General features: G+C 42.3%; 1 protein-coding gene across 2 annotated transcripts; it reads left to right on the top strand.

Moving 5' to 3' along the window:
• The first annotated feature begins 2,091 nt into the window (after positions 1–2,091).
• zbtb37 (zinc finger and BTB domain containing 37) lies at positions 2,092–20,594 on the top strand. Of its 2 annotated transcripts, none has more exons than XM_086268662.1 (4): positions 2,092–2,457; positions 11,397–12,335; positions 12,458–12,557; positions 14,704–20,594. In XM_086268662.1, exons 2-4 carry the CDS (start codon positions 11,416–11,418, stop codon positions 15,223–15,225), a joined length of 1,542 nt encoding a protein of 513 aa, XP_086124788.1. In that variant the 5' UTR covers positions 2,092–2,457; positions 11,397–11,415; the 3' UTR covers positions 15,226–20,594. The 2 variants fall into 2 exon arrangements, with proteins under 2 accessions (XP_086124788.1, XP_086124790.1); XM_086268664.1 differs by lacking the exon at positions 2,092–2,457 and adding an exon at positions 2,489–2,569.
• The last annotated feature ends 1,292 nt before the right edge of the window (positions 20,595–21,886 follow it).

The raw sequence follows: 21,886 nt of genomic DNA, 5'->3' as shown, positions 1-21,886 counted from the left end.
TCGCACAACGTGTCCTTGCCACTTGGCGAATAACTTTGAGCTAGAAGAAGGAAGTAATACAAGTACTATGTCTCTCAGTGAAAATTGCCTGAGCCTAGTGACTCTATTGTACAGGTGCTGCTAACATTTCCTCCTGATATAATCTGCTCAATGTGTGCAGCTTTGCTCTCAGGTCCAGAACATATTGAATCTCATGTTTAGGTGTTGATCGATGCTGGCGGCTGCAGCCCGCAATGCGGATGCTCAGCAGTCGGCCTTCTCTTCCTCAGGGCCAGGGTGCAAGCCATAGAAGAAGGGTCAGTCTTCTGGTCCCATCTGCCCCTCCCTGAAGAGGCAGTGATGGTCCTCCATGGAGAGGCCCAGCCTGTCCAACATTGTTCACCCTACATCAGGGCCATCACCTTTTACACTCACTATGTGAGTGCATTTAATTATTTGTTATTATTATAAGTCTTTCTCCCCTCACTCCAACCTGTCATGGCTCGAGGTTTCTTCCTGTTAAAAAGGACTTTTTCCTTCACACTGTCGCCAAAGCTCTTGCTCATAGGCAGTCATATGATTGTTGGGGTTTTCCCTGTTCTCTTTGTATTATTGCAGGGTCTTTACCTTACAATATAAAGCACCTTGATGCAACTGTTGTTGTGATTTGGCCCTATATACATAAAATTTAATTGAAATGAACTGAATGACATGGTTGCTGCTGCAGGGAGGCTGAGGTCCTCCTCTGATAATAATGGCAGCAACCTCAGGACCCATTCTTCAACTGGATTGGAATGGCTAGGGGTCGACCTCTTCCCCCATCCGATGGGGTGTCACTGCCAGGGCAGGGGTTAGTAGAGGGGTGTCGGCGACCAGGTCCTCCAGCACATTTGTCCGGTGCTCAGCCTGGTTCTACAGCCAGACTGTCCAGTCTGCTACATCTGACTGACTGTTTAGATCCTGCCTTTTCCTCTTTTCCAGATAGTGGTGGGTTCTGTTTTATCTACCAGTTCCACTTACAGGTTTCACTAACTGAGTACTCTGCTTTGCCCTCCTATGTTCACACCTGCTCCTCCCATTCCTTATGCTCAGTCATTCTCATTGCCCATTTTCTCAATTATTAAGCCAAAAATAAAGATAAAATGACCTGGTTATGATCGCTCACCAACCTCATATTTTACTGATACTACAGTTTAACCTATCACTGTAATAATGGGCACAAAATTAATAGTCTTATTTTTTTTAAACCAAATTTCTAAATCCAGAATTAATCATATAATTTATGTGCTCTGTGAAACTGCCAAAGCCTGACAGTTCAGCAGTTATTTCCCTTCTTAGCTTCAGGTCCTTTACCAGTATATTACCTTTTTACCTCTCAGAAATCAGACATTTTTGTACCATTGATACTTTGCTTTAACCAGGGCACCGCTGCCCCTTGTGCCCCCCTTAACTGCTCCACACTCTTATTTTGAAACCACAGGAGATCGCGCTTTCACTTTGTAATGGCCAAACGTCAAAACTACCTTCATCAGCCATCAGGTGTGCTAAATCTGTGGTTCGTTTCAAAAAAACCAATTTCTGTAGGTTAGCTTTTCTTAAATCTGTGGCCCATTATCTGTGCTTTTTGTTCTCCTTTAATTCCTGCATGCAGGGATGAATATTATATTATTTATTATTATTATATTATTGTAGACTCACTACGGGTGTCAACAAAAATGTAAAAATAACTTTCGAGTCTTCATACCTTGCCATAATACATTTTCATTATAATGATCTGGTGTTTATAAGTTGTACATTTGACTTCCCGTGTCTGAAAAAGTTGTTGAAATGTACAAATGTAGAACTTTGAATACCTAAAAGGCTTTTTGCCACATGCCGGGGTTTATGAAGTTTCATATCTTATGAAAGGAGAAACAGCTTTTCTGAATCCAGCTGTGAGGATGTCCGGTTGTTTTACTTTAGGTCTGCTGAAGTCAAACTCCAAATACCAGGAGATGGTCTCTGGGCGAATGCACGCAGGGAACCGTAGTGTTTAGGCTGTGCTGAAAACAGCGCTCTGCCCTGCTAGGACTACATTTCCCATCGCGCCGCGCGCTTTTTCTTCCCCCTTTCCTTCCTTCCTGCAGTCTCGGCCCTTCTGCCGTGAAAAGGAGGCTGTGAAGTCTGGGCTGTCCGCCGTCACTGAGCCGATCCTGAACCAGCTCGCAGGTACAGTGGAATGGCAGCAGAGCGCCTGCTGACGGACCGGAGCCCGCGCTCAGCTGTCGTTCCGGGGTCTTGAACAGCTCGCTACCGCCGCTGGAGCCTCGGAGCCTCGGAGCCTGGAGGAGCCGCGGGTGGAGCTGCAGCCTGTCAGGCCGAGCCGAGCCGAGCTGCTGTCATCTCCCGTCCGTTAATGATGCTCAGCAAGCTGCAGAACTGAAGTATCGGCAACCCGAAAGCAGACCAGAGCATTTTTCACTGCTCCCTCCCCCTCAGGTGAGAATCCGGCTGCACACCTGGAGGTTCACCTGCCCCCCCCCCGAGACACAGCGACTCGCATCGGTTTGGTAGTTGTCCTGTGAGCAGGCTGGACCTGATCAGAGTACAGGTGATCTACCCTGTGACCTGTCATTTCAACGCGACTCCTCCATTTTGATCGGTTAATCAGGTCTTGATGTAACTTGAGGTCCTTGGTGTCTGTCAGCCTTTTGTACAGGCAGGTTTGGGTGGGACTGTGGTGCAACATGACCCTGACTGAAGCACACTTTGTGTGATTTTGGCGCCTGGTCTAAATTTTCCCTGCACATCGCAATGAGCCAGTGCAATGAGTGTCAACACACTGTACAGATTCATACAAATTAAAAGTGTGTGAAGCTGCTTTATGCAAAGCCTGGCAGCAGATAGAGTACTTGAGTTTCTATTGAGGAGGTGGCGTAAATAGACTTCTTACTGAAAGTGCTCCTGATCACAGAAAGTGCTGAACAGCGGGGTCACACCAAACTGAACATCCTGTACAAACAAAACTCATTTTCCAAAAAAAAAGAAATATGAAGAATGACTGCAAAACAACTCCAGAGAGGCAAAACTACAGACGGAGGATGAACCTCAAACCCAAACTTAAAACCACACAGACATGCAATAACAACCATGCAGACACAACACTACACAAAAACACAAAGCAGCCACCAAGGATCTGGGTCCCCTGTGTGGTAGAGGTAGGCCTTTCACGTGTCTGTACCTACGAGCATGTTTGTCTATGGCCCTTCATACCTACAAAACACAGCATCACTGAATGTGACAGGAAACCGAGAAAAACTGCAGTTATTTAGTGAATAGTAATTGTTGATTAGTGTAATATGTGTAAAGTAGGGCTGGGCCATATTATACCGTTCACGGTAATACCGGTATAATGTTAGGCAACGATAGGAAAATGAAATATCGCGATAGAATGGGAGTAAAACGCGCATGCGCAGTGCCTTTGTTTTCATACGCACATGGCCGATTGAGTGAAACAGATGATCCAGAATTGGTTTGTAAAAATGGTGCAACTTCCGTGATGTGGAACTGGTTTGGTGTTTGTCCGTCAGATACACAACAAAGCACATTTTTTTGCAGAACATGCAAGCGGCCGTTGTTATTGTCGTATTTGTCGGACTAAGATGCTCTTAAATCTGGGAGTAATCTGGGTCCTAAACTCCATATCTTTCAGGTCAAACAACACTGCAGCATCACTTAGAGTTAAAAACTGTCTAAATTCTTTCATCTTTAATAAAACGATCAGCATTGCTGCTTTACCAGGTGTAACTATAAAGTTTAACTTCCAGGCATCCATGAAAACAAAAGTTATTACATTTAACGGAGTTAGAAGTTAGCAGGAAGCTAGCGGAAGTTAGCTCGCTAGTTTCGCTAGTTACCTAAGCATGATATAGCATGTTCTGACTGAGAGATTTCTGAAAAAAATCAAACGTACAGCTCTGCTATCACTTGCAACATAAATGAAGACAGGAAACTAAACAGCAGTGACGTTTGTAGGGTTACTGAAGTTGGGCTAGCTGGTATATAATGATGTGCTACGTGATCGCTAGCGACACAGCTATGTTAGCATAACATAAACAGTGAAGCTGGAGGACGAACACTAACACTTTTCCACTTATAAAAGTGAACGTGAAGGTTCTTCATGGTTAGAGACAAATGCAATCGCATGGCAGGATGCTGTAAACGGACCAAACTTCAGTCAGGAGAACAACTGAGATAATCCATCCACAATACGAGGTTAGTCATTAATATACTGCAACAACATGGGAATAGAGCAGCTGCCAGAGAATTCAACATTAAGGAATCAATGGTACAGAAGTGGAGGAAGCAAGAAGAATGAGTTTAATAAAGTTTGATTTATCTGACTGCTTTGTTTCGCTTAATGTGCCTTATAATCCCGTGCACCTTATGGTCCGAAAAATGCGTACTGCACACTGCAGTTTAATGTTGCAAAGCACCTCTTTTTAACTTCAGTGGATATTATACATGGTTATGCTCAGGACATGTCAGCCCATTTCTAGTGGAAATGCCTTTTGGTTAAACTTTCAGCAAGCAATTTGCATTTGTACTGTTACATTTTTATAAAGCTTTAATGTACATAAAAACCAGCTTCTTGTTTAAGTGAATATAAATGGAAGGTTGTCTTTTTGCGCTAGTAATGTTGTGGAGTTGTATTTTGTCTCGCATCAATTATATCGTCGGTTATATCGTTATCGCAAATTTTCAAATATATATCGTGATAAATATTTTTGGCCATATCGCCCTGCTCTAGTGTAAAGTATAACTAACATGAGAAAACTTTGATGGGATAACTCGATAGTTAACTGAGTGCTACGGGGCAGTTTAACACAGCCAAGCCTTCTTTCTTTCTCTGCATTAGCTCGACTAACAAAACCTAAAAGCCCAGCCAGCGATAATGGTTATCAGCATCCTTTGTTATCCAGGGCTTTCAGGTCCAGGCTCTGTGCATGCTCACAGAAAACAGGGAAAAGAAAATGTATCTTTTGACTCTTCTTCCTCAGCAGCTGAGCATTGCTTATTGCAATAGGTTTCATCAGCAGACAAACAGGTAATAAAGGTTACAAGAAATATATTAAAATATATAACAATGAGCTGCAACACTGGTGCTGCAAATAAGAGAGAAATGTTTAGGAGGACTGTTAATTTTGTGAACTAAAACTTGCCATGTGTTTTTGTTGACAGCTGCACATTAGAGCTCTGAAACATTGAATGTTAGTGTGTTCACGTCTGACGCTCCTCCATCGCCTATTGTACAGGAGACATGGAAATCACTTTAGTTTATCACCAGATCAGAGCAAAATTAATCTTACTAATTGGAAAGTATTGGCCTACAAATGTAGATGATGACTTTTTTAGCCTTAGCCCTGTTGGCTGTAATTCCAGCAGCGTAAAAACCACTAAACATGTATACGTTTGCACATCACTAACTGAATGCATTCAGTTTCCAGTGACCGTTTGTGCTGCTGTAACTTCACAGTTGGGCTTCATTTGATGATGTTAGTAAGGCATGGCTATTCCCTACTCTCCAACAGAGAATCGCTGAAAAGATGCTGTAAGTAAAAGAATAAAACTGTGGAGGGCCCGGCTGATTTTAAATCGAAAGTTGGAACATAACCTGCTCATAACCAGGTTTTGTGTTCAGCAGAAGTTGCCATGGTAAAAAGAGACCTCTTGATGACACTAAGAACTCTGACTTTAAACTCCGGACCTGATTCAGCAGACAACACTCCAGTGCACCATAAAATAAACCAGAGGGTTCTTATTCTGCTGCTCATGAATAAAATCAGTTTTGTCCAATCAGCATGTCATTATCCTCATGAAGATTGAAAATCATCTGATGAATTGGAATCGTCATAGATTAGACTTGCTGGAGGAACTCTGCTGTTTCCATTACTTCTGGCTGTATCTGATTAAACCCTTCCCTGACCATTAGGTAGCCACGGGCATACTAGGCAAAGACAAACACAAGACTGCTCAGAGACAAAAGTGAGAGACTTGGCACTCAGAGAATCGTGAAATAGAAATCTTTGGGAATAGCAAATACGAAGCAGAATGCCGTTAATAGATGCAGTGCCTGGTGACTATAATCTAGTCCTACTGACACCATAGTATGTTCCTGTTTTTACAGTGGGGCAAAAAAGTATTTAGTCAGCCACCGATTGTGCAAGTTCCCCCACCTAAAATGATGACAGAGGTCAGTAATTTGCACCAGAGGTACACTTCAACTGTGAGAGACAGAATGTGAAAGAAAAATCCATGAATCCACATGGTAGGATTTGTAAAGAATTTATTCGTAAATTAGGGTGGAAAATAAGTATTTGGTCAATAACAAAAATACAACTCAATACTTTGTAACATAACCTTTGTTGGCAATAACAGAGGTCAAACGTTTACTATAGGTCTTTACCAGGTTTGCACACACAGTAGCTGGTATTTTGGCCCATTCCTCGATGCAGATCTTCTCGAGAGCAGTGATGTTTTGGGGCTGTCGCCGAGCAACACGGACTTTCAACTCCCGCCACAGATTTTCTATGGGGTTGAGGTCTGGAGACTGGCTAGGCCACTCCAGGACTTTCAAATGCTTCTTACGGAGCCACTCCTTTGTTGCCCGGGCGGTGTGTCTTGGATCATTGTCATGTTGGAAGACCCAGCCTCGTTTCATCTTCAAAGTTCTCACTGATGGAAGGAGGTTTTGGCTCAAAATCTCACGATACATGGCCCCATTCATTCTGTCCTTAACACGGATCAGTCGTCCTGTCCCCTTGGCAGAAAAACAGCCCCATAGCATGATGTTTCCACCCCCATGCTTCACAGTAGGTATGGTGTTCTTGGGATGCAACTCAGTATTCTTCTTCCTCCAAACACGACGAGTTGAGTTTATACCAAAAAGTTCTACTTTGGTTTCATCTGACCACATGACATTCTCCCAATCCTCTGCTGTATCATCCATGTGCTCTCTGGCAAACTTCAGACGGGCCTGGACATGCACTGGCTTCAGCAGCGGAACACGTCTGGCACTGCGGGATTTGATTCCCTGCCGTTGTAGTGTGTTACTGATGGTGACCTTTGTTACTTTGGTCCCAGCTCTCTGCAGGTCATTCACCAGGTCCCCCCGTGTGGTTCTGGGATCTTTGCTCACCGTTCTCATGATCATTTTGACCCCACGGGATGAGATCTTGCGTGGAGCCCCAGATCGAGGGAGATTATCAGTGGTCTTGTATGTCTTCCATTTTCTGATGATTGCTCCCACAGTTGATTTTTTCACACCAAGCTGCTTGCCTATTGTAGATTCACTCTTCCCAGTCTGGTGCAGGTCTACAATACTTTTCCTGGTGTCCTTCGAAAGCTCTTTGGTCTTGGCCATGGCGGAGTTTGGAGTCTGACTGTTTGAGGCTGTGGACAGGTGTCTTTTATACAGATGATGAGTTCAAACAGGTGCCATTCATACAGGTAACGAGTGGGGGACAGAAAAGCTTCTTACAGAAGACGTTACAGGTCTGTGAGAGCCAGAGATTTTCCTTGTTTGAGGTGACCAAATACTTATTTTCCACCCTAATTTACGAATAAATTCTTTACAAATCCTACCATGTGGATTCATGGATTTTTTTTTTCACATTCTGTCTCTCACAGTTGAAGTGTACCTCTGGTGCAAATTACTGACCTCTGTCATCATTTTAAGTGGGGGAACTTGCACAATCGGTGGCTGACTAAATACTTTTTTGCCCCACTGTAAATTAAACCTGTGTCTATGGGAGTTGTCAGAAGGTGGATGGATGAGGCTGTGGAGGCATAGGAAGATGGGTTTTAAAAGTTTGACTGGCTAAAGAATAGAATATGTCCAATTTTGTGAACACACCATCAGACCAGCCAGCACTGTATGCTTTGTGAACAATAAGCCTTTGATCAGTAGTAACCTGAAAGAACAAAGAGACGAAAAGGTCCAGGAACAAAAGAGCTGAGGAGAGTGCCGCACGATCTAAGGGTGAAGCTAAGGATATGCAAGAGCTCGTACGGGAGGAAGCTGGAGACCAAATTCAAGAAGAACAACACAAGGGATGGGTAGAGGGAGGAGGAGCTGAGGTTTAGGTTCTGAGAGATGATGGTTCTCGGCAAGTAGAAGGATTTCAAGTAGGGATGTTCCTGGCGACTGATTTAATAGTCCACTAATGGTGGAAGAAAATTAGACTAACCCATTAGCCTAAAACTAAGAAATACTCGCGTATTAAGGTAGATTTGAGAACCGTTTAATTGAAAATGTCAAACTCTTATAACATTTATATTCTTCAATAATGAATCATGCCTTAAACGTGCAGCACCTCGACACTATGAACCTCTCCTGATTGACTGAACTCCTCACTCTATCGCTAAGGGAAAGCCCATCTACCTTTCGGAGAAAGCCCTTGTCCGCCACTTGTATCTACTATCATTCACAAAAGATGAGACCAAGATTAACAGATTTATGGTATTTCTCCACAACAATGCGCCAACTGGTGACAGATGGGTGCAAACATTTAGGACACAATAATTTACCTTCATTGGGTAATTAACATTTTAACAATTGGATTAAATGACTAATCTGTATCGACCAGTGAGAAGACATCAGCAATTAGTCGGCTAAGTCCCTACTTTGAAGTATTCACTGGGCAGGATGATGGGGTCTGTGCGCTCTACTACAAAGTGAGTGTAACATATCCAGGGTATATTTCCATTTTCTGGATTCACTTACCCTAACATCCGGTGTGCCGGCATTTGACATGGTTGACCATAACATACTATTGGCGAGACTAGAGCACACTGTAGGCATCAAGGGCACTGCCTTGGATTGGTTTAAATCTTACCTCTCCGATCGGCTCTCTTCGGTTCACTTGGCTACCTCCTCCTCCTCCGCTGTACCTGTTTGCTGTGGTGTTCCCCAGGGATCTGTGCTAGGCCCTACCCTGTTCTCACTGTATATGCTTCCTTTAAGTGTCATTTTGGAGAAATACCACATTGCCTTTCACTATTATGCCGATGACATCCAGATCTATTTTGAGCTGAATGATGATCTAGCTATGTCCGTGAGTAACTTTCGAGAGTGCATGTGTGAGGTCAAGCAATGGCTTCTGGCAAATTTTCTTATCCTTAACGATAAGAAAACTGAAATTATGATCTTTGGCAGTGACGCTCTTCGTGCCAAACTTCATGATGCTTTTGGTTTTCTCACTAGTTCTTTCCCTGACACTGTTAGGAATCTGGGTGTGCTACTTGACAGCTCATTTAAACTTGACAAACAAGTATCTGCTGTCGTCAGATCTAGTTTCTACCAACTTCGCCTTATTTCCAGGGCCAAACATTACATCCCGCACAATGACTTGGAAAAGCTTATCCATGCCTTTGTTACGTCACGACTAGATTACTGTAATTCACTTTATTATGGTCTCCACTCTACCCTTTTACATAGATTACAGACAGTCCAGAATGCCGCTGCACGCATTCTAACTAAAACTAGGAAGTTTGCTCACATCACTCCCGTCCTTGCTGATCTGCACTGGTTGCCTGTGAAATTTCGTATTCAATTTAAAATTCTGTTGTTTACTTTTAAAATTACTAATAACACAGGGCCAAGTTATCTTAAGGAACTCTTAAATTCATATCTTCCTACGAGGGCCTTAAGATCTTCCTCACAGTCATTGTTGGTTCAGCCCAGATCTCGCTTGAAGTCTAGAGGTGATCGAGCGTTCGCTCTAGCTGCACCTGAGCTGTGGAACAGTCTCCCGATTGGCATCCGGGCGTCTGATTCTATTCAATCTTTTAAATCACGGCTTAAAACATATCTGTTTGAACTTGCTTTTTCTACCAGTTAAATTCTCGCCTTGCTTCTAGTGTGTTGTTCTAATGTTCTAATGTGTCTGGTTGTTTTGCGTTGTCCTGTGCTGTCAATGTTTTCCATCACTGTGTTTGATGGTTCAGCTTTACAGCTTTACTCTGCTATAGCTCTGTGCTATAGTTTATTCTTATTAGTGGTTTTTACCTGTGAACATAATCTCACACTTATATGACTCTGACGTTATAGTCTTAATTATTTTATTATTTTATTGTTGCGTTGCCTATGTCCTCTATCACTGTGTATGATGGTACAGTTCTCTTTGCTACAGCTGTGTGCTATTGACTGTTCCTATTAGTGGTTTTTACCTGTGAACATAATCCCACACCTATATGATTCTGATGTTTTAGTGTAAATCATTTTATTGTTTTATTGTTTCATGTAAAGCACTTTGGCATGCCCCTGGCTTTTAATGTGCTCTATAAATAAAGGTTGTTGTTGTTGTTGTTGTAACATCGGTTGGTGATCAGGTTACACAAAGCTGGTTATGAATTCGATAAGTTAACCCAGAGTTTCCACAGAGACATTACCAAAGCATTAATGGAAGAACTTCTTTGAGCAGTCTTGTTAGAATGGGGCGTAATCGACACTTTGGAGGAAGTGATTGTTGAAGTTACCTCAGAGAAATTAATTGGAGAGGAAAAAAGTCTAATTGAATATCAATGAAAGTAGCTGTAAATAGTAATACATCTATGACATGGTTATTATTGATTTATAATGGTAAAAATTTTATTTGTCAAGAAATTCACAAAGTCATTACAAGTTAAGGTTAAAGCGATTCTTGGCTCAGCAGAGCTCTGGCCCTTTGTCAGCCTGGCTACAGTGCTGAAGAGAAATCTTGGGCTGTTCGTCTTTTCGTCAGTCAGTGATGAATAGTCCGATGTTCTAGCTTTACATGGGGGCTTTTTTTTATAGAACTGCAAACTTTTTTTCCAGACTAATCATTGATCTTCTAAATTTCTGCCATTTTCTCTCCAACTTATGGGCTATTTACTTTAAGGTGTGCCTTTGAGAGTTACACCAGGGAGTTTAGTACTTCTGATTTGAGGCTTTCTTTTTAGAGGACCTACAGTATGTTGAGTTATACGCAGACAAGGGTGTAACACTATTAACAAGATAATCGACTCTGTAGGGGCAGAGTTTACTTGCTTTCTTTGCACTACTTTGGCACATGACATTGAAAAAGATAACAGTGGAAGAACTTGAACTGAATTATGCACTGCAAATTCCATATGGCTGTAACTTGTTTTTGCTTTTTGCGGATTTGCTTTCCATGATAAGGTAGCATTAGTCACAACACCCCCAATCAGTAATGTCACTGTTTCATTGAAGATTGATGAAAAAAACATCCTGTTTTATTAATCTGGAATCAGATTAATAAAACGGGGTGTCCTTGATGGTTTCCACGTTACTGGCATGACAAGGAGCTCCCATATTATTAATCTGGAATCATTTGCCAGTTTTAAGCAAAAAGGTCCTGGTGTGGGTCAGCACTGATGTGTTGCTGTGTTTTCAGTGTCCCTGCAGGCTGCAGCATGGAGCGTACCGGCAGCATACAGCTGGACATCCCAGACTTCAGTAACTCTGTTCTTTCTCACCTGAACCAGCTGCGTGTTCAAGGCCGTCTCTGTGACATTGTGGTCAATGTTCAGGGCCAAAGCTTTCGTGCACACAAGGTCGTACTAGCAGCCAGCTCGCCATACTTTCGGGACCACATGTCTCTGAGTCAGATGAGCACTGTGTCACTGACAGTGATCCGTAATCCATCAGTGTTCGAGCAACTGCTGTCCTTTTGCTACACGGGCCGTCTCTGCTTGCAGCTTGCAGACATCATCAGCTACCTGACAGCTGCCAGCTTCCTGCAGATGCAGCACATTATTGACCGCTGCACCCAAATTCTTGAGGGTATCCACCTTAAGATCAGTCTGGCTGACCTGGACGAAGAGTCCAGGGATGAGGAGGGGGCACGGGGCTCCAGGAATAGTAGGACATTGGAGGCTGTGGTGCGAGGAGGGGGTCACAGTGGTCTGCGGCTGCTTGGCCCACGGGGAGGTGCAGAGCCATGTGAAGCAGTCAGTCCAGCAGAAGAGCCACTTAGCCCAGTTCCAGCGGTGGAGCACAGCGGGCTAGAAGGGCCAGGGACCACCAGCGGAAGAGCAGGCAAAGAACCGATACTACGCATCAACCGAGCTGGTCAGTGGTATGTGGAGACCAGCAGTGAACCAGAACGGACCGGCAGCGCTGAGGAGAGCAGCATGGATGGGATCAGGATAAAAACAGAGAGGATGGAGGAATGGATTGGAACAGAAGAGCACCAGGAGGAGGGAGGGCCAGTGGAAGAGGGGGCCACGGTGATGATTGACACATCAGGACGCAGTACACTGGTGACTGGACCAGTAGGAACGCTGGGGGCCCGTAGTATCCAGCCATCCTCCAGCTTCAGCGAGACAGACAGGTGAGTCATAGCTAAGATATTCCTCCATGGTTCACTGACTGGTCTGCAGACACCTGATGATGATGATTTGTGTGTGGGTTTTGTTCCCCTTTCCTTTTAAATTAACTGATTTTTGATGTCAGGTTTAGTCCCACTGGCAGCGTGGTCGTCCTCACAGAACGTCAGAGAGCAAAGAGCGAGTCTCCTAGCAGGGCAGATGAGTTGCGACAGCCAAACTCACAGGTACAAACACAAACTGTCATAGTTAGTAAGCCAGTAGAGACCAACCTTTTTTTTTTTTCTTCTTCTTTTACAGACAACTGAAATTATTAAAACACCATGTTTCTTTTCCATGGATAAGAAACATGGAGGAAGTTACCAGGAAAGAGTCAGCAATATGGAGATGTGTCACATTTGTCCCTGTCACTCTCTTTCACCTTTTCTTGCTCTCTTATGTTACGTTTGACACCTTATTGGGAATGTTTTGTTACTCTCATGGCCAAATGAGGAAGTGCGGTGTTCACACTGAAAGTGAGAGCAATGTGGACTCTTCTAGGGTGGACATAAATCACAGAGAAACACAGTAAAGAAATTTAGATATATGAAGTGAATAATAAATACTTTTTTTAAATTTATATGCATCCTGTTAGTATGTGTTATTTAATTATTAAATACAACTTCACTAAGCTTATATAGTAATATGTAATGATTTACAAAGAAACTGGAAACCCAGTGGCTCGTGGTTACTGGCTTACAAAGTGGTTCTTAAATAGATACAGAGTCTATTTAGTGATTACCAGCCTAGTCATGATAAAGGATCACTAGACTCTTCCTGTAGATATGCAACAACCTAAAGAAAAGCACTGTTTTTTTTCTGAATCCCATAACAACAAAAATTAAAGTAATGTGTGATCATTTTGTACATCATTGAAAAATGGCAAAAAGTCAGTTTTGGTCAAATTTTAACAAATTGTAGTTTTTACTGAGCTGTTTTACAGCTGATCAAAAGTTTAAGACTGCAAAAAACCAGAAAACCCCCTAAAACAGAAATCAACATTCCAAACATGAACTCAGTAATGAGTAGCTCCGCTGTTATTGTTGATCCCTTCAAAAATCTGTTGCGGCATGCTTGATGCAAACGTTTCCATGAGGTGAGTGGGAAGATTTCTCCAAGTGGTGAAGACGGCTGCACAAAGGGCATCTACTGTCTGGAACTGTTGTCCATTTTTGTAAACTTCCCCTGCCATCCATCTCCAAAGGTTCTCAGTTGGATTTAGATCAGGGGAACACGCAGGATGGTCCAACAGAGTGATGTTATTCTCCTGGAAAAAATCCCTTGCATTGTGGGTATTGTGTACTGTAGCATTGTCCTGTTGAAAAACTCAGTCGTTACCACACAGACGAGAGCCCTCAGTCATGAGGGATGCTTTCTGCAACATCTGGACATAGCCAGCGGCCGTTTGATGCCCCTACACCTCCTGAAGCTCTATTGTTCCATTTAAGCAAAAAGCACCCCAGACAGTTATGGTGCCCCCTCCACTGTGGCGCGCAGAAAACATCTCAGGTGGGATCTGCTTGCCATTCCAGTAACATTGGAAACCCTTTGTCTCGCTCCCATTTCTTCTTGTTGCATGTTGAAGCTCTACTTGGAACCTTGTTGAGATCTAACCATGCAAAATATGATTTATTTATTTTTTTTGCCATTTTTCAAGTGGTCTTAAACTTTTGATTGGACCTTTCCTGCTGAATCTAACCTTTTAAAGGACTTTTAAAATCTCCTTATTGTGCAGTAATACAAAACAATCAGGGTACATTTAAATCACATATTGAATTAAATTGAGTTGAAAGTCTTTACTGATATACGTTATCATAAAAGATACAACTGTCAGTGTAAATGGAAAAACTGATCCACCCTTTGAGGGCTCGACTCACTAAAAATGAAAGATAAAAAATATCACCACAGGCTTGCGTCATAATGTGGGTTAGTAGTGTGTATGGCCTCATTGTACTCATACGCACTGCTAACAACATCTGGTCTTTATGTTGACGAGATGATTGATGTCCCAAGGAATCTATTATAGTTTGAATTCAGTTTTATTTATATAGCACCAAATCATAACAACAGTTGTTTCAAGGTGCTTTATGTTGTAACATAAAGACACTACAATAATAAGTTTTCACTTTTTTTAAAAGAGAAATCTGTTGGCAGTTTCTTACGGACATTAACATACTCAGGTAACGCAAATTTGACCGACAACAGAGTGTGATGCAGGAGGACAGTTTTGTTCAGGGCATGTTTATCTAAAATGATCTAAAGTCTTATTTGATTCATTCTGTCATGGTGTCCACTATGTTAACGTTTAATTTTGCATTTCATTCTACCCATCAGGGAGAGGAGCATACAACGTTTGATATGGGCGGTTACGAGGACTACTTGAGGGAGCAGGTAGGAGATCGCTGGTTCCGCTACAATCCACGCCTCACCTGCATCTACTGCTGCAAATCCTTCAACCAGAAAGGGAGCCTAGACCGTCACATGCGCCTACATATGGGTATAACACCATTTGTCTGCCGCATCTGTGGGAAGAAGTACACCCGTAAAGACCAGCTGGAGTACCATATCCGCAAGCACACTGGCAACAAACCTTTCCACTGCCACGTTTGTGGGAAGAGCTTCCCCTTCCAGGCCATCCTCAACCAGCATTTCCGCAAGAACCACCCAGGCTGCGCACCCCAGGAAGCCCACAGCGCCTCTCCTGAGACTACCACCGCTTCAGTTACATCCAGGGGTGGTCCCAGTGATGAGGCCTCCCCTAGTCAGGAGGAATCTGAAGGTGGAGGAGGTAATAGTGCTGGAGGGCAATATGGAGAGGGTCCCCAAGCCTCTGTTTCTACAACAGGACCAGACTGACCCCAGTGAAGGAAGGAACATGGGGTGGGGGGTGAGTGGGGCAGCATGATCCTGTTGTAACCAAAGCTAACAGGATGTTAAACCCGCTGAAGTCAAAGGACCCCTCAGAGTCTGAAATGAGATTTATCCGCTTTAAACCGCATCTACCTTCACCTACTAAACCGAACAGATTAAGCTAAAATGAAGAAATTCCACACACTCCAACAACCTCATATGCCACAAAGTTCAGTGGTTCTCGTTTGCCTCCGTCTAGTTTATGTTACAGATTTCTACTTTTATATTTACAGGTATTACTGGTCCACAATACAGCATCACAACAGTATGTCTGGTGGAGACTTTGCCAAACTACTCAGTGCCAGTTAAACAATTCAAATCCCTCATATTTGCCTTGAGACAATCTGGAGCCGTTGGATGATGATGATAATAATAATAGTAGTAGTAATAATAATCTTATGCGTTCTATAAGTGCCATAATGGCGTTAAAAGATATAGTTGCACAAAAAAGTTCAATGAGAAACTTAAAACTATTTAGCTGACGGTGCATCCCAGTGTGATTGGAGTTACTGGTCTTTCCCCATTTTCCTGCATTTGGCACGATTCAGGATAGATAAAGTTATTACACTACACACTTTGACACTACGTACATACCTCACTGTACAGCACAAAAAACTGCAGGCACAATCTTCTGTTTCACAATATGACCATCCATCAAAAATTGTAAAATGTATTGCGAGACGGTAGAAAGACGATGTAAGTGGACTGGTTCTCATGTAGCGCTTTTCTACTCTGAGCACTCAAAGCGTTTTATACGACTTGCCTCATCCACGAATTCACACAAACACTTTGCTGTGTGCTTTCTATCTAACAGTCACACACATTTGAGCGACTTGGGGTTAATATCTTGCCTGTGGATATTTGGATTGGAGATTAGAGCAGCCATGGCTCGAACCACCGACCTTCCATTTAGAGGGTGACTTGCTCTACCTCTTAAGTCATAGCCACCCGTGTGTGCCCAATGGAAGAATTTGCAGGTGTAGATGAATATATACTTGGCCGATAAAAATCTGCAAATGTTTAATGTTATTATTTTTGATCGAGAATAGTCAAAAACCCAAATACCTGCATTTTAAAAGAGAGAAGATTTGCCTTCGTCACTGTGAACTAAATTTTTCTTTGGGGAGTATTTTGGGGTTTTGAACTGCTGTATACAAAGTTTTTAACTATTAGTGCATCTCACAAAAATAGAATATGGAGAAAAAGTGTGGCTCTGCTAAGATCCTATTGAAGCTGCTCTGCCAACTTCGTGTGGATTTTTGGATCAGGTTTTCACATCTTCCTCGAAAATACTCCATAGAGTCTCTGTGGGGTTTAGGTCATGTGATTTGGCTTGACAATTAAGTAGAGTAATAGCGTTGTTGGCAACCATGTGGTAGTAGTGGTGGAGCTGTAGTCAGGTCAGTCCTGTTGGCAAAGGAAATTTGCACCGGCATCGCTAGATAGAAACATGAACTCGTCTTCCTGGAAGTTTATCCTTTGACATATAAAAACTCTCCACTCAGCCGGCCTTTTCAGCAGTGACCATCTGTGGCTTACCCTCCTTGTGGTGGATATTAATGATCGTCATGTGGAGAGCCGTCAGGTCAGCAGTCTTCCCCATGACTGTGATTGTGTACTGAGACAGATACTGTGGTTTGAATAGAAATTTTCTAAAATGATAAAGACCTCAGTGCAGTATCTCGGACAGTTTGAAATACTCCATTTCTAATTTTCTTGAGCTATAAGCAAACTTCAAAAATGCTTGAAAATATTGACTTTGTGTGTAATTAATATAGAATATATGAAAATCACCATTGTGAATGAAATTGCCAAAATAATCACTTTTTCACTGTAAGTTTTGGAGATGCAGTAGTATATCCCATTGCCTTCGAATGCAACATAGGTCATGTGACTTATTTGTGTCACATGAAAACTATTACATGCTTTCATGTGACCCTGTGATAAAGTCACAAGTTTGTATGTATGTATGCACAAGTATGGCCCTGAGAATCGAATGCGGACGGCTCCATCAGCCTTCCGCTTCTCTGGATGTACACGGGATGTGTCGTAGAACAAATATTGAGAGGCATTCTCACGCTTCATGCAGGCAAAATGGATGGAAAAAGGTCTGTGGGGACTCCAGTCACACTGGGTTAATGAATTTGGCGCATGAATTGAATAGAACTTCCTTACAATAGTGTTTTTACTGTGGCAGTTGAACTCAGCTTCTACAGCAGGTTTTAGATCACACTTGACCACCAACAAACTCACAGCAGGAAAACTGGACATGGTCCAGCCTCAGATAAGCTACACAGCTCAATTACCTCTCATCACTACGCAATACAGCTGCAGCACAGCACCACCAGGAAGCGCTCTGCTCCACTCCCACAGAGATCTCAGTCACTTTTCTCAGATATTTTTATAAACAAACATGTATTTATTGTTTTTCTTCAGTTTTCTTGGACACTTTCTTGCTCTGACAACGGGTGTGATGGAAGACAGCTTGTTGTTTGAGGAGAACAAGATATTGGGAAGACCCGATCAGTATCTTGTGTGACAGTTAGTGACGCATTTAATCTACTGCACTTACCAACAAGCCTGAGGGAAAAAAATCAGACTGAAACTAAGAGTGAAGAACAGGTGAAGCACAGGCATTCAAGACACCGACACAGTAGAAAGGTCTGCTGAAGTGACTCCAATTATAGTCAGCACACCGAAGTCTAATCAAAATTTATTGCCATCGCTACTGTAAACACAGTGTACAGAGAGACGAGACAACATGGCTCCAACAGCTGTAGTGCAACAAAAAACTACAAACATGACTCGTAGATTAAAAAACAATATAAATGGGGAGAAAGCCTTATATATAAGGGGGCCAGACCCCACTCACATAGCTAAAAACATGCATTATTATAAATAAAAAAAACCTCACCATAAAGTGTCAGGAAAAGGGAAATGATCTCTTCGGGTCTCCTTTGGGAATACCTCGCCTTAGAACAGGGGTGGGAAACTCCAGGCCTCGAGGGCCGGTGTCCTGCAGGTTTTAGATGTGTCCTTGATCCAACACAGCTGATTCAAATGGCTAAATTACCTCCTCAACATGTCTTGAAGTTTGTTTGTTTTTTACCGGATAGTAAAGATCATAAAATAATACATTAATATGCTTGCCTTATTTAACCTATTAAAAATATTAGTTTTGTGAGAGTTCAAAAATCCTTCTGTAACTTGTTGAGCACCACAGCACTGCCACAGATGACCTCACCTTCACTCCTGATGTCACAGACATGAAACTGTGACATTTCAGACACTGTTGAGGATAAATGTCTAAACATTCAGAAATGGAGTCTTCACCTAAAAAGGTAGACCACAAAATATATACATTTGAATGTATAAACAGAACACACGTTACCCGACCTTGGCTTCGTTTTTGTGTACAGAGTGCAGTAGAGGTAATGCGTCACTGACAATAGATGGTTCTGATCTGGATGAACGTTGATTGGATATTGACAAGCCAAACCCTGATAGACCAGATGGATGTAGTGGCCAGGCCATGGAGCTGAACTTCAGAAGCCTCCTGTGATCAGAGTTGACCTGTTGGCGGGCGGGAGCAGGTCGGACTATCTGGCAACCAAAGGAAAGATGGCGTGGCCGTGTGGGCCCCTCAAAACGCCAAAACAACTAAACCTCTTATCAATGAGGGAGAACGAGAAGGTCACAAAGTTTTTGTAACAAGAGAACAATAACAAATCTACACACATTATAAGACAAATGTATTTAAACTACTAAGATGTTTTTGTTTTGTTTTTTAAATATGATTAATGTAAACAAGCTAGGAGTAGGCAGGTAGCACACAGATGGACTGTTACTGTTTTCTTCTACAGAGCTGTGAAACAGATTCTCAGTGGATGGTCAATTTTTTTATGCAAGTGAAGCCAGCGGCTCTGTCCTCAATCGAGTGATTGGAGATTTTGTCCCAGATGCCACTGCAGCCACTGCCGCTAGGCTCACACTTCAGGCTAACCAGGATATCAGGTATACAAACTCTTTTCTTTTATTCAAAGAATTGGATGTTTACCTTTCCCACGTAGCAGTATGCTAACAGCTAAACCTCAGTGCAGTATGCACGCTGCAGAAATAAAACTTACCTGTAAACAAAAAAAAAGCAGCAGGGAAGGCATCCTCATGAGTCGCCGTAGAGGTCGGCAAAACCAAGACTGGGAAATATGAAACAGAAATGAGCATGGTGACCTCAAGACCTCTTTCCACAGACTGTGTGGATGTCTCCCACAGTCTGGGTCGGTGTTTAAGTATGTGGTGATCTTGCCTCTAACAGATGTTTAAGTTTTGTCTGCTGTGTTGGGCTGGAACGTGACTTTGAGCAGGTGTTTTGAGAGAAATCGCGACTTTTAGAAGCAACCAAAAGGGGCTGAATACAATGACTTGTGCAGGAAATATTGCATAAAATTAAGCAAACATTATTCAATTAAGTTCCATTCAACAGTCACCCCAAGGTGCTGTGTATTGTACCCTACAGAATAACGGGGAAAAGCACATTTATAGAATATTTCATGTTCCATAAAGTGACAAATGATTTTAGCTGCTAATTAATAATCAAATTCTTTGAACAAATTCCCCTAAATGGACATTACTTTTGGAAGGTATTTAGTATTTCAACATGGCTCCATCACATTCAAATCAGGAGCTGATTAAAAACTTTTTAAAACCTGCCGTGATTATACAGATTAAACAGTGCAACGTGCTGGGAGGTATGTGACATGACAAAGAGCAGCTCAAGTCATTTGCCTGAACCCGCATCTAGCAGCAGCCAACACGTGACTTTACAGTACATTTGTGTATTCGTGTTATTTCCTGCATCATTTTTTCAGGTCAAATGTATCCATTTTATTGTAGTCTTAACATGTTATGTTAGCAAAATAATGTTCGTCTCAATTTCAATTCAGTTTATACAGCACCGAATCGCAACAACAGTCTCCTCAAGGCGCTTTATATTGTGAGGTAGACCCAACAGTAATCCATACTCAGTAGGTATTATAGCAGTTGAGGACTTTTAAGTGTGGAACTCTTTAGTTTTGTTGATATAAGGCTAAAAAGAAGACGTTGGCAATTACCTGCTATTTCTTCTTGTGTTTAAACGTGAATTACAAATCCACAGGTACAGGGCTTTCCTGCTGCAGAGTGGGCCTTTTCAGGGTAACAACTAGACATAGGATAGACTGTTTCAGCATTGTATTGCTGTTTCTGGCCATTGACCAACAAAAATGCCTTTTATTTCTGAGAAACCCCACCCAAAAGAAAAAAAAAACTAAAAGAAATGGGTGTGCCACCATTTTCGTAAAATCCCAGATGCATATACTTGTTTTATCATATATAAAGTCCAGTACCAGAAAGCGTAGCCCGAAACACTTTTTCACCTTCAATAATATTTTCTGCACAGGTCAGGATTCAGCCCCTCTATTGATTCAATTACCGACATCATGTAGACGATTTAAGACCTGAGCGTTTCTTCATGTGTTTCATAAGAAGTCCGGTTCATTTTGGTTCACTTTGTGTTTTACATTTATCAGGAATTATCCAATGTATAGAAATTTTTTTAGAGCAGTGATCATGAGAAGTACTTCAAAGAGACATTTCTGACAAAGAACAAAAGATTCAAGTTGCACATGTTGACCTGTTCCAGCATTAAGACATTAACTTGGGGTTTCCAACCACCGTAGATCCAGGAACAAACAGATTGGCCTTCTTTTTTGTGTTTCACGTTCTGTTTCTGCTTCCTCCTCTTTGCCCTGAGTTGAAGGAAAGCAGGGAAGACTTCATGTTTTCACTGAGCAATACATCATTTCAAGTTATTGCTGGTAACAAGCTGCTCCCTTCTGGTTCAGTGTGGTCCTACTTGAGAAATCTACAGCAGGAAAAGTTGGCTTAGAGCTGCATTCAGAAACAACTGCATTTCAAACTTGATCATAAGAGAATCGCTCAACCAAGTCTTTCTCTGCTCAAACAGTTTGCCTATAAGGCACCAACAACAAGCCAATCTTCATGAATCTGTCCAGTGGAAATAGATGCGACAGATTTCAGTCTATATTCAAATTATCATTCTGTTGTACATCAGACTTGTATAGTTATACGCAAAAATATTAAGAAACACTTGGTAAAGCAAGCAAATGTGTCTCAATTCACCCAAAATGGGTTGTGAAGTGTAGCGAACACTGAACTGTAAGAGGGAAGGTGCTCAACTGAACCAACCTCGGTGAAATGGCCTCGCCTAGCATTCTTAAATGTTGTTCACTCGTTAGTTTTTGAAGTAAACTGGCCTGTATCTGCTGTTTGCCCAATCCCTTGGAGTCACAAACAGTCTCTGTCATTATGCTCAACAACACGAGCGACGCAGTAATGAGTCAGACATGAGTAAATGTTAAGGCTCATCGCAGTGTTCACCGTTACTTCAGCTACGTTTGCTTTAAACACAGACGGCCCAAATCAGACTTTTCCTCCTCAGTGATTTCTCATGTCCTGATCCGCTTTCATCCTCAAACTGTGAAAAACAGCAGAACCTCCTCATGATCCTCACGTCTTTGAGTCAGTCAAGGTTCCAGCTCATTTGCTT

Source organism: Aulonocara sp. 'chitande type north' Nkhata Bay, linkage group LG17 (assembly GCF_057382095.1).
Source record: "Aulonocara sp. 'chitande type north' Nkhata Bay isolate Kocher_YH1m ecotype deep benthic linkage group LG17, A_spYH_male_GT1.1, whole genome shotgun sequence".
NCBI classification, from domain to species: domain Eukaryota; kingdom Metazoa; phylum Chordata; class Actinopteri; order Cichliformes; family Cichlidae; genus Aulonocara; species Aulonocara sp. 'chitande type north' Nkhata Bay.
This window is presented reverse-complemented; position numbering and strand designations above follow the sequence as displayed.

What these genes read in the sequence shown, in the direction of transcription:
- zbtb37 (XM_086268662.1), top strand. Translation starts at nt 11,416, where the DNA reads ATGGAGCGTACCGGCAGCATACAGCTGGACATCCCAGACTTCAGTAAC. An exon ending in AGCTTCAGCGAGACAGACAG is followed by an intron (nt 12,336 to 12,457) that starts GTGAGTCATAGC and finishes TTTTGATGTCAG; the next exon opens with GTTTAGTCCCACTGGCAGCG. An exon ending in TGCGACAGCCAAACTCACAG is followed by an intron (nt 12,558 to 14,703) that starts GTACAAACACAA and finishes TCTACCCATCAG; the next exon opens with GGAGAGGAGCATACAACGTT.